At 34.7% G+C, this 16,022-nt stretch overlaps 1 protein-coding gene and 2 pseudogenes across 1 annotated transcript; 2 read left to right on the forward strand and 1 right to left on the reverse strand.

Annotated features, from left to right (window-relative positions):
• Positions 1 to 2,448: 2,448 nt before the first annotated feature.
• LOC148587723 (L10-interacting MYB domain-containing protein-like) lies at positions 2,449 to 8,228 on the forward strand (annotated as a pseudogene).
• A 3,254-nt stretch (positions 8,229 to 11,482) lies between these two features.
• Positions 11,483 to 13,980, forward strand: LOC132167293 (large ribosomal subunit protein mL101 (rPPR4)). The gene is made up of 2 exons (XM_059578212.2): positions 11,483 to 11,924; positions 12,520 to 13,980. Exons 1-2 carry the CDS (start codon positions 11,625 to 11,627, stop codon positions 13,762 to 13,764), a joined length of 1,545 nt encoding a protein of 514 aa, XP_059434195.2. The 5' UTR covers positions 11,483 to 11,624; the 3' UTR covers positions 13,765 to 13,980.
• Positions 13,981 to 14,507: 527 nt separating this feature from the next.
• On the reverse strand, positions 14,508 to 15,041 carry LOC148587724 (uncharacterized; annotated as a pseudogene).
• Positions 15,042 to 16,022: the final 981 nt, after the last annotated feature.

Below are 16,022 nucleotides of genomic sequence, written 5' to 3' on the forward strand. Positions count from 1 at the left end.
TAAAATTCTCTGATAGTTTCTTGTTTGATTGCAAATGACTCAAGGGAATCTAAATGTCTAATTCCCACAAAACCTCACTTACATGTTTGTAGGTGGGTATTATTTAGAGAGTAGTGTTATTTAATACGCTGATATATAATTAAAACGATATGATAATAGAAATCATTCCTTAATTTTTTTATTTTTTTTTTATTTTTTTTTTATAGAAATGATGATCCAAGAGCTAATTTTCACTGTTATGTCATCATATAGTCTACTAAATAACATTGTTTTTATTTGAAATGTAGATTCACATAACTAGGAAAAATATTAATATTGATGAAGTTATCAACGGTAGGAATAAGAATATAACATATGCGCATGTGGTGGAGTGGGATTGTCAATTAGGTTTTAGCTTGGTTTAACAATTTTAAAATGTATGATTCGAAAAAATAGCAATTTCAAAACACAGTTAATGAAAATGCGATATTTAAAACACTACTCAGTGTTTGGTAAAATTTGCCATTTGAAAAAGTGATGCATTAAACTACCTTTAAAATAACGCATTTTTAAAAACACCCCTTCCCTACTGCATGAAAATGTGGATTTTTTTTTTTTTTTGTAAGTTTTCCAAACTAACATTTTTTTCAAATGCACACCCAAATGAGAAATTTTTTGCAATTTTGTTTAAAAACACGTGTTTAACTTACAAAATTATGGGCCAAGCGCTTTTTACATCAAGTTTCGGGAGAACACAAACCTTTGGAATCGACTCTGGAATCAACTATGTCGGTTTTGTCGCACCCAAAACCGCATTGCATAAAAAACATATTGGTGAAAGCAATCACAAAATGAATGCTTTTAGAAAGGTATTGTAATGGATTTAGCAAAGTTGACCATATGTATATATGATTATAATAGTAATATGAAATATTCACGGAGTGACACACTAGCACCAACTTGCTCGTTTTCTAAGTCGTGGACTCATCATTCCTAAACATTTTTTTACGTAGGTAGGTCAAAATAATATCAAAAAATGGGACAACAACAAGATCGGAAGCACGAGCTAATGATAGTAAGCCTAAGGTATAAAACATTATGTGATTATAAGTGAGTAATATGATATGTATAGTTAGGAGGTATGCAGATTATTATGTAAGGAATATTGATGTAACAAGTTTTAAAACAAGCTTATCAGCAGATTGCGAATTTTGAAAAGGCCAGAGTTGGCCAAACAAACAACACGACTCCCACTGGGTCATCTCGCGGGGAAGACAGATGGGCGAAGCCGCTGGAGAACGTGATGAAGGTAAATTGGGACGCTTCCATTTCAAAGGAACTGAACCTGACGGGGGTGGGTGTAATTGTCCGGAACCATGAGGGGACTGTACTAGCTTCTTTTTGTACCTATAAAGAGGCGACTATGGAACCCTCATTGGCGGAGGCTATGGCAATGTGGTATGCAACGGAGGTGTGCAGAAAACTGGGAGCTCAAAATATCATCCTTGAAGGAGATGCTTTGGAGGTGGTCCACGCCCTGCAACGAGACAGTTTCTGGAGAGGAAGCTACTGCATGTTCGTGGAGGAAGCTAAGAGAAATCTGCATATGTTTCCGGGGTGGAGTGTACACCATGTGGTCCATGTTGTTAGACAAGCCAATGTAACAGCCCATAATTTAGCACAATTTGCCATCTCCCTTAGGGAGGAGAAGATGTGGACAAGAGATTTTCCATCGTGTATCCACGGTAATGTACTTGCCGAGCAAGCTTGCTGATTTATCAATATGATGAGATTTTCTTCAAAAACAAGTTGTGTAATGCTTGCATTAGTTTATAGTTATTAGAGCTCTCGTGAACTTGTATGTACACAATAAAGAAAACTCATTAATGCTCTAGTCTTCAAGTTCTATATTTTGGTTGCAATATGTTAGAAAAGACATTCTTTTTTTCTTTTTTTTTTGAAGGGAGAAAAGACATTCTTTAAGAGTTAATAGGAAGAGTGCAATATGTTAGAAAAGACATTCTTTAAGAGTTAATAGGAAGAGTGCAATGATGACATAAGAGAGACTTGTAAAATTACTCTATGCAAAAATATTAACTTAATATATAGGTATAATTATCCGGGATAGTATACATGATTTTTCACAATCTTAATTCTTTGCCCTTGCCTTGAATCCAAGGGATTCGAAGAGGCGCCCTTTCAAGGAACCAACACCCATCTTCTACCCCGTCACACCTCTTAACCTGTATGCATGACCTCCATTGTCCACCACCAGCAGGACTAACCTCATCAACCTCAATCTCTGCTGCTATCACTTTGTTTTTTGTTTGTTTTTTTTTTTTAAATAAATATTTTTTAGATGAGACGATGGTTTTTAAGGGTTTTATTTTTAATTTTTATGGTAATTTGATACCTCCTAAATGGGGTAGTTTGTGAAATCAATAAATTTTAAACTCATGAGATGGCCCCATGGCAGTTCTGTCATTTGACACATCCAAGGCAATGGTAGTTTCGGAAGCATATAAACGGCCTGGTGTCAATGCCAAGTACATGCAAGTAAGTTACTAGGGGTGTTAAGAGAGCAAGCCGCTCGCGAACAAGCTCGGGCTCGGCTCGCATAAGCTTGACTCGAATATTAAATGAAGTGTTTCGTGAACACGAATCCTGGCTCGAATATTAAATGAAGCAAGCTCGGCTCGATTCGGCTAAGCTCGTATAAGGTTTGCCTCATTTATTAGGCTCAATTCGTATATTTTTTATTAAGTAACAAATAACAATATATAGTCAACATTACTCAATGATAACAAATATATTATATACCTTTGTTAGTTTATGTTTTGTTATTTATATATATAATAAGAAATATTTGATATTATCATTAATCACTTTATCATATGATATAATCATATGGTACAAGTTATTGTGTCATTTAATAAAAGTATTATCATTAGATAGTTATACTTTGGAAATTGGAATCGTATATCACATAATCATTAATCATCATATAATTATATGATATATCTGCATAAGTTATTGTGTTATTTAATCAATGTATTATAATTAGATATTTTATTCCTATAAAGCATATATCACATGATCTTAAATAATATTAATATGAATTGTGAGATAATATGATCATATAATTTAAGTATAAGTGTATGACCATTAGATCATGAGGAATTTAGGACTTAGATTTTGAGCATTACCATCAGATTAAATGATTAAATGATTAATAACTAAGCAACTAATGTATTTCTTATAATTTATACATTATAATCATAATTTGCGGTAATTAAAAACTTAACAATTTGAATTTAAATCATATGTCGTGAATCGTGATCATGAGATCATATGATATAAGTATATAACAATTAACATTGACCCATATAATGATACAATCATATAAATATATAAATGTTTACATATAAGATATAATATATATTAATATTGACATCATATACTTGACACGTGTTAAGCATTAACATTTTGACATATTAATTAAATAATATTATATGTAATATGATAATAGTGATTAGTGTGTGTGACATAAAGCGTTTAACATTGTGATGTAAAAAACACTTAATCTAAAATAAGAAAAAAATACGTGATTGAAAAAAACACAATTTTTAAAATTACAATTATTGAAACTGAAATAACAAACTGACTCTAAATAATACTAAATAACACAATTTGTATAAATGTATGAGAGTGTGTTTTATTTGTATGAGATGGTGTTCATTTTTATTTTGTTTCTTTTTTAATATTTTATGTGAGTTGCCCCTTTCATTTTTTAAAATTTTGTTTTTATTTTATTTTTAAAAAAATGAAAACAAAAAATAATGAATATTTTTTAATATGTTTTTCGAATTTATTTGGGTATTTTTTGTCTTATTTTTTTAACCATTTTTTCAGACTTTTTAAAATGACGTCGTTTTGAACTTACATATGAATTTACAATATCATTTTGAAGCATTTTAAAAACAAAACTAATTGAAATCAAAACTATGTAATTTTAAAAAAAACACACACACACACACATATATATACCTCTCTTGGAGCCTAACCTCCTATCTATCCAGCCATTTGCCTCTCTGTCTCTCTCACGCGGCCACGCCTAGTAGGACAGAACAACACCTCTGTCCCACGCTTCTCCTGATCTATCTCAGCATCTTTTGTGTCTGCCATTTCTCCCATCACAATCATGTGCCACTTATTATCGGATAAAGGTATGGATTTGAGCCTTTTATTATTATTTTTTTTTTTGAAGAAATAGAAATGGGTTCGAATCAAGTATTCGTTTTCGTAAATAAATTTGCGTTAAATGATGTTTCTGGATGAGGGTTTGATTGGATAATGATTGTGATTATATTAGAGGCTAATTAAGAGTTTTTTCTGAAATGTGTATAGCGCTTGTGATTCTATTAGGCTAGTTTCGAGTTTTTTCTGAAATGGGTATAACAAATTGAGGCGAAAAAATTAGTCGAGCTTGAACAGTGTTCCAACCCTATTAAGCCGAGCTCGAGCAACACTTTCATGCTCGAGTCAAGCTCAAGCCTGAGCCCAAAATAAATGAGCCGAGCTCAGACAGCCCAAGCTTGGCTCATTTACACTCCCCAACATTTTTCATCTATATTTGTTGGGTAATGAATCAGCCAAATACAGATAAGAGGGACCCCTAAACCAAGGATTGTGCAGGCCCATGAAGACAAGGCATACATCGATCAATTATACAAGCCCATGAGGGTACAGCAGGGATCCAACTGTCTAAAGGGTAAAGGCCACGTTTCAAGTGAAAGTGGCCGAGCTTAAAGCGCTAAGCCACGTGCAAAATAAACATGTCCTGGTCAAACCACGTTGTGTTTTTATTGATATAATTAATATCTAAATTAGTATTAAAAAGTGGTTGGATATTGATTATTTTAATTTCCTTATTTGATCATGAGGCTTGTATGCGTAGGAAAGAATATGAATTGATTTCTTAAGCGGTTATTTTTTTTCTACGTTAATATTAATTTCTTTTTCTTTAAACTCGTTGCAGAAAAAAAATTGAAAGTTGAATCACACCGATAAAAGCGGTTTTGGGAATATCCTTACAATTTCCAAATTGATTTCACGAAAAATAAAAATTTAGGAGTGTGCGGTTTTGGAAAAGGTTCTATTGATAAGAAACTTTTCATTATGATTATTTAGAAATTCAAAAATCTTATATTTTTAATCTTTATTTAAGTTTCTATAATCATTCTCAACTTTCGGTTTCTTTAATGTTTTTAATTTAACTCATTTCACTTTTTTGAATAGAATTTTGGTATCTGGTTCTATTTATTTTTTATGATTATGTTCTGGGCGTATTGCCAATGCTAAATTTTTTCCCCGACTTACTTTGACATTTTTTAAATTTTTTAAATTTTTTTTTTTTTTTTTTCATTCTTGTCATTTTTAAAAACGAGCTCATTTGTTTTAAGGTAGAGTGGGATTTGTGAGGTTATTAATAATAAGGCGTGAAGGCCCCATAAACTAAGGGTGCGTTTGGGAGTGCGTTTTTTTAAAAATAATCTGCGATTTTAAATCAAACCGTAATTTAAGGGTGTTTGGGATTGCGATTTAAAAAACGCAAATTTTAAAATCGCAAAAAAATTTGCGATTTCCATAAGCCGATTAGAGAGTGCTTATTTGAAAAAGTGCGAATTTAAAACAAAATTACGATTTCTATTAAAAAGATATTTGGCGCAATAATTACCTTTTTCTGAGCGGGAATGAAAAAAATACCAAGAATACTCACCTAAAATATATTAAAACCCTTCTTTTCTCTTTTTTTTTTTTTTTTCTTCATCCTCTCTGTCTCATTCATCCTTTCTCCGCCTTGTAGCAGTGTGCGTTGTTGTTGTCTAATTCTCCGCCCCTCTGCCAGGTAATAATTTCATCTTAATATTTTCTCTCTCTATATAACTCATTTGCTTTTGTAAAACTTTCCACTGTTTATGTGATTTATATGATCACTGTGCCTTTTTATACATGCGTTTCATTTTCTTCTCTATTTTTCCTACCAAACAAACAGAGATGGAGCAAATAATTCTGTCAAAATTCACACACAACACATATCCCACGAAAAAAAAAAATGCAACAAGAATATATGGTTTGAAGTGAAATGTGAAACAGATCAGATGTAGAGAAAGTAACAATATACAATGAAATAGGATTGGATCAGAGAGAGAGAGAGAGAGAGAGAGAGAGAGGTTACTTCGGCAGAATCAAAAATGGTCACACTTGATTATGTTCCCGAGCATGATGAACATGGTGAGCATGAGTATCCCCGTCACTACTTGCCTCAAGTCCACCCCCATTGTCTCTCTCTCTCTCTCTCCCTCCCTCTCCATCCCTCTCACCTGATTTGGGTTAACAAGGATTTGGTATAGGAGAGCGAGTGACTGTTTCTGTGGTTCTAGAAGCTGAAATGGAAAGCTTAACACCCAAAGGGCTTTGAGTTCCCTATTTACACCACCAACACTCTCTCCCGTGAAAATGATGGAGCGTCCTCTCAAAAATCCCTGTTTTCTTTCTTTTTACCGTCTATTTTTTCTATGTATAAATGGAGGGACCTCTCTCTCCATCTCTCGGTGTTATTTTATGTGGTTTGTATGATTATTGTGCCTTTTTATATATGCGTTTATGTTCTTCGACCATTTCTACATAGTAAAGTTGTGATTTTTTTTTTTTAGATTACCGTGCATGCATAGTGATCTGCAATCCATCATACTATGCAGTGATAGATCACTATACATGCACAGTAATGTGATAGTGCGTATACAGTAACCGTATGAGGCTTTTTCTTAAAAAAAAAAAAAATACTGTACAGTGATTAATATGATGATTTTTCTCAGGTCACTGTGCACTGCATAGTGATGTGCACAGTGACGATTTTTTACGGCTTCTTTTTTTTTAAAGGTACTATACAGTAACAATTTGTGATGGATTTTTATTTTTATTTTTTAATGGGTATTGCGCTGTAATAGTTTGTGATATATATATATATATATATATATATATATATATATATATATATATTTTAATGGGTAATAAACAATGATAATTTATGATTTTTTTATTGTGCAGTGCACAGAGACCGGAGTATTTTTCTAGATCATTGTGCACTAATCACTGTGCATTGCATAGTAACAATTTAAAATAATGACTTTTTAATTATTTTTTTTAGTGCTATTTCATTTCAATGTTGGTTTCAACTCCACATGTCTATAGATGAAATATAGTGAAGGATAAATTCAAACATTATTTATATATTAAAGAAACATGTTGCAACTTATAAGCTAAAAAATGACGAAAGTAAAGACTAAAATAAAGCTTGATGGTTTATATATAGTTGAATGCTATACTTTTATGTTAATAATTCTTTTGATTTTTATTGGTATATGAGATGGTTAATATATTAGTGTCTTACTAGATTTCTAAAATTATAATTTTGTAGATGGATAAACAAAATACGATATCCAATCCTAACGCTGAATCAAAACAAAGTAACTCAAATGCTAGAGCTCTTTGGACATCACAATTTACTACAATCTTTTGTGAACTCTATGTGGATGAGGTGTTAAGGTAATCGACCAAATACCCACTTTACAAAACATGGTTGTAAGAATATTGAGGTAGCATTTAGAAATAAGACCGGTAAGTCATGAGAATATCGTAAGTTCAAGAATAAGTGGGACACATTGAAAAAAGATTGGATTGCTTGGAACAAATTGAAAGGAAGTGAAACTAGATTAGGATGAGATGCAACCAAAGGAACAATAGTTGCAACAAATGAATGGTGGGAAAGGAAGTTAAAGGTGTGTCTCTCATCATCAATTAATATGATTTTTTTAGTAATAGTTTGTACTTTTAGTTATTAATATAAGCATTTTAACTATGTAGGAGGTTCTTGAGGCTTCAAAATTCTGGGAAAATGGTTTAGATAACCTTCATTTATTAGACATAATGTTCAGAGACACTGCGGCTACTAGAGAAAATGCATGGACTTCTTCTTCAGGTGGTTTACCTACTAATTTTGAGACTCCTATGAAGGTGTCAGGTGACTCGTCTGGTAAGTTGAGTCCTCAATATAATCATGATGATATTGAGATACTTAGTCTTACAAGACACCTAATCCTACACAGCCATCTAATTCTACACAAACAGCTAATCCTACACAGCCACCTAATCCTACACAACCTCCCCAAGAAATGAGAAAGAAGTGAGTAAGTACCGTCATGCAAAGTAAAGGAAAGAAAGCAGGAACTGTGTCAAAGCTGCTAAACGAGCTCAGCAAAATAAGTAATGTTGTTGAGTTAAAGGCCACAAGTCAAGCAAATTCAAATAATAGAATTCGTGATGTCTTGAAGCATGTGTGCACTTTGGATGGTGTTGAGGAGGGTTTTGATTTCCATCGTATGACAGCTCGTATTTTTCAAAATAAAGAAAAGAGAGAGGTGTTCGCTGCGTTGGAAAAGCCACATTTGCAGCTTATGTTTCTAAAAGATGAAGCAAAATCGATAGACAACCGCCATTTCTTTACTTGATTAGCAAGTGGATAAATTTGCAATAAGACACTTGTTATTTTTGGTGTTGGGATGTTTGAACTATGTGTGTTTTTATTATTATTATTATTATTATTATATTTGGACAATGTAATTTTAGTTTATCCACTTGATACGACTTATGTTATTTTATATTTGAATAATGAAAATTTGATAAGTGTGATTGTTGAACAATTTCTTTAAAAGATAGTTTTATGTGTTTTATCTTATTAATTATTAGAGAAAATGTATTATAAATCCCTGAGTCAACCCTTCAAAATTTTAATATCCTTAAGTTTTTTTTTTTTCGAAAATTTAGTCATTGGATCAATTAAAATGACAATAAAATCCTTGCCATTTAAATTTTTTAACAGATGTTAAAAAAATTCAAAACGCACTGTTTTACTCTAATAAAATATTAATTTAATTAAAAAATTAAATCTAAAATAAAAAATAAAAAAATAAGGGTGGCCCGCCACCCCTGGCCACCACCCAACCCCTATGGGGTGGTTTGAGGTGGCCGTGAGCCACCCCATGGGTTTTGGGGTGGCCCGCAGGCCACCCCCAAACCCCCAATGGGGTGGTCGTGAGCCACCCCATGGGTGGAGGGGTGGCCTAAACCCCCTGGGGGTGGCTTGCGGCCACCCCATAGGGGTTGGGTGGTGGCCAGGGGTGGCAGCGCCACCCTTGGCCACCCTTAATTTTTATTATTTTTTTTAGATTTAATTTTTTTTAATTAAATTAATAAAAAGTTAATATTTTAATAGAGTAAAACGGTGCATTTTGAATTTTTTTAACGTCTGTTAAAAAATTTTAACGGCAAGGATTTTGTTGTCATTTGAATTGATCTAGGGACTAAATTTTCAAAAAAAAAAAACTTAAGGATATTAAAATTTTGAAGGGTTGACTCAGGGATTTGTTATACATTTTCCCTAATTATTAATATTTTTTAGGTATCACTCACATGGACTATGATGATTATATGGATTATGGTAATGATGATCATTTTCATGATGATGACGAGAATGATGAAGATGATAGTGATGATGAATTTTACCATTTTGTTTTTGCTGGATGTCGTGCAATAGTGACGTATGCCATTAAATACATTAATAAACAACCTTGTAGAAATTCTAAAGAAACTGGATATAGGTGGTTGATACATATGATGACTGGAAATGAGACTATATGTCATGATATGTTTAAAATGAAACCACGTATTTTCTTTCAATTATGTAATGCTCTGCAACATACATATGGACTTCAGCACACGAGGCATATTAGACTAGAAGAGTCAGTATGTATATGTTTGTTTATTCTAGCACAAGGATCATGTAATAGAATGGTTCAAGAAAGGTTCGAACATTCTGGTGAGACTATACATAGATATTTTCATACAGTTCTAAAAGCGCTTAACCTAATGGCAATGGATCTCATCAAACCTTCTGATCCTACCTTCAGTGAAGTTCCCAAAAAAATTTGGCAGAATTCATTGTATTGGCCACATTTTAAGGTACTTATTTTATTTGTTTATCAATATTGCTCAATGTGTGCTTACATTTTGTTAAAGTAGCTTAATAAATATCTAAAATTTAATGCCATGTGTATTTTAGGACTGAATCGGTGCCATTGATGGAACACATATCCCAGTTGTTATTAGAGAGGATAAGAAAATTTCATACATTCGAAGAAAAGGAACACCAACTCACAATGTGATGTCGGCATGTAATTTTGATTTACTTTTCACATTTATTATGGTAGGATGGGAAGGTGCGGCACATGATACACGTATTTTTTTATATGTTATTCGTAAACCATCTGCAAACTTTCCTAAACCACCACCAGGTATAGTATTTATTTAATCTTATTGATTATGAATGCATATTGTTTATGTACATCTCATAGATGGTTATTATTATCGTGTGTAGGAAAATATTATTTAGTTGATGCTGGATACCCCTTAATGAAAGGGTACTTGACACCTTACAAAGGGGAGATATATTACCTTCTCGATTTTCGATGAGCTGGTCGAGGAAATGGGATAGAAGAGAGGTTTAACTATGTTCACTCATCACTTATAAGTGTTATACAGCGAACTTTTGGTGTGTGAAAGAATATGTGGCATATTTTAAGGCAAATGCCATCTTATGATATTAACGACCAAATGCTCATTGTAGTTGCTACCGCGGTCCTTCATAATTTTATTAGAATACATGACAGAAAGGATAAGGGTTTAAGTGGGATAAAGATAACTTCGATAATGATGATGATGATGATGTAAGGAGTAACAGTCAGGAAAACATTGACAATATACATGACGAGGAGATGAAAGTGGCTCGTGACAATATAGCTAGATCCGTTTGTGGGCTGTAAACAATGCTTTATTATTTATGTTTTAGGCTAATTTTTAATGTTCTTTAAGTTTTTTTTGGTGATTTATCAAGTACTAATTTAAATTATTGGTGAATTATGTAACAGTTAAATTTGATAAACATTATTAGTTTAATTTGATGGATTGTTCTTGTATTTTTTATTATATGTTCTTGTATTTTTTATTATATGTCTGTTTGGAATATGTTTCAAGAAAAAAAAAATACAAAAACAAAAAAGCATATAGAAACAAGTAATATAGCAATATATAATTGCCTAAGTAGAAAACTCAAAGTTAATGTCAAATTATAAGTAGTATTGTTGTTTGCATATGTGTTAAAAATGGAGGCTTATAGACAATGTTAGTTATTTTACTGTTATAAAGAAATGTCCTTATTGGTAATTTGGTCATGAAACCGCAATTATATACTAATGTTATCCAAACACTCGATTGATAAAAAAGAAGAAACACTTTTTAGCATGTTTTATCAAACACATGTACGATTTTAAAAACGCAATTTTTAAAATCAGACTTATTGAAATCGAACTCCCAAACGGCCCTAAAGCTCACAGCCCAAAATTTTCCATACGGGCCGAACCATTTCTTCAAGCTCCTTCCTCCTTCGCAACGCTAGGGTTTAGTGCATCTTTCAGAGAAATCCAACCAAAACCCAAACCTCGGAGACTGGAAGCCATTGCAATTGCAAGATGGCGGTGCAGCAGCTGCATTTCGGGCGCACGAAGAGCGTGGCGAAGCGATCGAAGAAGTACTTGGAGGAAGCGCTGTACGTGAGGCTCTTCAGGGAAGGTAGCGCAGAGGTGAGCGTTCGGCACCAGCTCAACCAGTTCCTCAAGAGTAACGTGCGAGTCCACAAATGGGAAGTGGGAAACAATTTCAAAAGGGTTTTCGAGCGCAAGGTCTACTACCCCAAGCGAGTATTCAAATGGGAGGTGGGCGACACCCTCAAGAAGCTTCGCGAACGCAAGCTCTACTACCCTGCTGTCAAGGTTCTCCTTCTAAAACCGTCTAATCTTTGTTTCTATAAATATTTGGTTGTTGTTCTATCCCGTTTCTTTCTTTTATTTTTTGGGATGAATTATCCCGGTTCGTCAAATGCTAATAATTCTAGTTATTAAGTTTGGGAGCTCTGTGACTTGGTGCCAAATTTGATGGACTTGCTTCTTTTCGTTATAGCTTTAATAGGGTTTTGCAGCATGGCTGCGTTTTTTTGTTGTATGTAGAATTCAAGCATGTCAAAATGTGAATGCTATGTACAATATAGATCTATTCCTGGTTTGTATGTGTGACTTGTTGTGTTATTTAGGCATCAATCAATAGAATATCTTAACTCCACAACAAATTATTGCTCTCTTTGGTTCACCTAGGCATCGCATTTCATTAATGTAGTAGCAAACTCTGCCCCCTGATTTAGTACTATGAAAGTAGAAAAGCACCCCCCCCTCCCCTCCTGGAGTGGGGAAGGGGGCACCTGCTTGGTTTTATAGCATTCTTCATTGTCACACGCTTATTATATTTGAGTTTTGTGATTTTAATCTGTACTGCAAGTTGTAGATTATTGGAGTCTTATTTTTATTACTACAGCTTTCAGAAACTATGACTAAAAGGGGCATGAATCAGACGGTCAGTGATCAAGCTATACATCTAGATCTAGTTGCGAAATCACGAGGCATTGCTGCTGCAGAAAATTATTTCATTGGTCTTCCTGAATTATCTAAAAATCATCTCTGTTATGGTGCCCTTCTTAATTGTTACTGCAAGGAACTGATGACTGAAAAAGCAGAAGCTCTCATGGAAAAGATGAAGGAACTCAACCTTCCTTTAAGCTCCATGCCTTACAACAGCCTTATGACCCTTTACACAAAAACCGGGCAGCCAGAAAAGATCCCAACCATCATACAGGAAATGAAAGCCTCCCATATCATGCTGGATTCTTATACATACAATGTCTGGATGAGGGCTCTTGCTGCTGTCAATGATATTGCCGAGGTTGAAAGGGTTATTGATGAAATGAAGAGGGACGGCCGAGTCACTGGAGATTGGACAACATATAGCAACTTAGCGTCAATATATGTTGATGCGGGATTGTTTGAGAAGGCCGGAAATGCACTTAAGGAATTAGAGAAGAGAAATGCCTGCCGAGACCTTTCTGCTTACCAGTTCCTAATTACGTTGTATGGCCGAACAGGGAAACTGCTTGAAGTTTATCGAGTTTGGCGTTCTTTGAGGCTGGCTTTTCTTAAAACTGCAAACATAAGCTATCTGAATATGATTCAGGCATTGGTTAACTTAAAAGATTTACCTGGAGCAGAGAAGTGTTTCAAGGAGTGGGAATCTGGGTGCTCAACTTATGATATCCGTATCGCTAATACTCTGATAGGAGCTTATGCAAAAGAGGGTTTGCTAGAGAATGCAGAAAAGCTCAAGGAGCAGGCTCGCAGGAGAGGAACCAAGCCTAATGCTAAAACATGGGAGATATTTTTGGATTATTATTTGAAAAATGGGAATTTTAAATTGGCGGTAGATTGTGTTGCCAATGCAATATCTGTTGGTAGAGGGGATGGTCGGAAGTGGGTCCCATCATCTGTGATTGTCAGCAGTTTGATGAGGCACTCTGAGGAAGAGAAGGATGTCGATGGTGCAGAAGGTTTTCTGGAGATTTTGAACAAGGCTGAGGTGAATGTAGGGGCTGAGGTTTTTGAATCACTAATAAGAACATATGCAGCTGCTGGAAGGACAAGCCCTGTAATACGTCGCCGGCTGAAAATGGAGAATGTTAAGGTCAATGAGGACTGCTTGAAGTTGCTTGAAACAATATGTGTTGAGTGAGTTTTGTTTTTTCTCACTTTCTTATCTTTGTATTTCAGTTTCTGTAAAAGCAATTTTGAATGGTTTCTACATGCTATTCAGTTTCTACAATAATTTTTTCCCTTCATGTGTATCAATTTGAGGTGACACATTGCATAGCCCATTCAAGAGTGTGTCATCTGTTTGAAATTATGAAATCTCGAACCAAGGATGCATTGCTCCATTTACATGGTGAAAGCTGTGGATTTTATTGTAAGTATGGGTACACGGCTATTGAATATTATGCAGCTATGTTTGAGAATTTTTTGTTGCCTGACACTGGCCACATATCCAAAGCCCGTAGCATGCAAATCGGATACTGGTTTTGTTGATAAGGGTGGCAAAATGGGTACCTGACATAACCTGATTACGATCCGCGGGTACCCATTACACGATTAGCCTATACACAGACACGACCCGTTTAGCTAAATGGGTAATCGGGTCTGACACGATTATGATACAAAAATAGCTAGGTAACCCGACACGACCCGTTTTACCCGTCTAAAATAATCAGGTCTAATTGGGTAGACACGACCCGTTAAAACCCTAAACTATAAAATTAAAAACAACAATTCTCAAAATATAACCCTAAATAACAATTAGAGCTTCAAGAACTCAAAATATAACCAAAATAAAATTAGGATATGAGATGATAGATCCAAAACTGGAATTTTTTTTTGATGAATTATTATTAATTTTAGTTCTATCTAAGAAATTCTCTGTGCACATTGCTCATCAAAGTGCCACCAACTACAAATAGAAACCGCTCTACAACATGAAAATCCCTCTACAATTTTGACAGATTGAAGAACTAAAAAATTAAAAATGGACCTATTCTGTGTCAATGTGCTACAAGAATGTCACTACTGAACGCGTCCACCACCGGATCGAGCGACTCCGAGACTGGGCTCGGGCTCAGGAACAATACGGACTTGGCCGTCGCGAGCCTCTTCCTTTGCGGGCACCGGTAGATCCTCCCCATAAAGCATGGCACACCGTCGATCGAGTTGACCGGTGACTACTGTTGATTGCTGGCATTCGCAGTTGGGATGACGGCGGGGTCACGCGGTGTAGAGAGATCTGAAACGATGCGTAGAGAGAGTGGAACGAGTTGACTCGGTGAGTCCGGGCACTGATTCGCGAGTAGTGGATTTGGGCGAGAGCACCGGGCTTAAGGTACTTGTGGAACGGCTCGGTCCAGTTCAGGGAGGTGGAGAAGGAATTGGTAGAAGCTCTAAGCCTGCGGTTCATGGCGTGTAGTGAGAAGTGGTAGAGGCGCGGTTTAGCCTTTAGGTTTATTGAATACTGAGTGCCTCTGCCGTATGATTGCCTTATCCTTAAGAAATAAAAATAAAAAAACCATGTTTCGCGGGTCGACCCGCCAGACACGAAATTACCGGGTCTTAATCGGGTAGACCCATTTACGACCTGAACCCGAAAAGCCCAAACCCAATACCTATTTTTTCGTATCGTGTTCGTGTAGGGTTCGCGGGTCGTGTCAAAATTGCAGGCCTTAGTTGATAGGTTCAATCCTACACATGCTTCCATTTTTATGAGGTTATATCAAATTAATTTTTGGGGTTAATATAAGAAATATGATGTGTTGGTTCAAAAAAAGAAAAAGAAAAAGAAATATGATGTGTGTGATAATGCGTTCTTTTGATAGTCAGGAATATTGACAAGACTCGTTTGGATACTTATAAGATTGTTAAAGTTGGACTTTTATGGTGGGTATAGTTAAAATGTTGTTTTTTATGCCAAAAAAAAAGGTTAAAAGACTGTTTTGAATGATTATAAAGCCAAAAAAATATTTATAGTTCCTTTTGTTTTATACTACATCTATTGGTACAACTATTTAATATGTTTCAATTTATAAGGACTAAACTTTATAAATTTCTAAATTTAATTCATATAAATGATATGTAGGTTTATGTTTTTATTTTTTATTTTTTATTTTTAATTTAAATTAATTAAATAAGGATTACATGGGAGGATCGTTCCCACTCCTGAATCCATGTTTGGGAATAGAGCTGTAATTGAGCCGAGCTTTAGGATTTCAAGATTGGATCGTTTACGAAGATGTTTATTCGAGTCGAGCTATGAAAAAGCTCGGCTTGTTTAAAGTTCGGGCGAGCTTGAGCTCAAGCTCGAGTTTGTTGAGAATGTTATTCGAGCCGAGCCGGGCTCAACTCGAGCTTGAGCTAAGTTATTAAATTCTTTAATATATGATCCGAGCAGAA

This window comes from Corylus avellana, chromosome 2 (assembly GCF_965113065.1).
Source record: "Corylus avellana chromosome 2, dhCorAvel1.hap1.2, whole genome shotgun sequence".
NCBI lineage: Eukaryota > Viridiplantae > Streptophyta > Magnoliopsida > Fagales > Betulaceae > Corylus > Corylus avellana.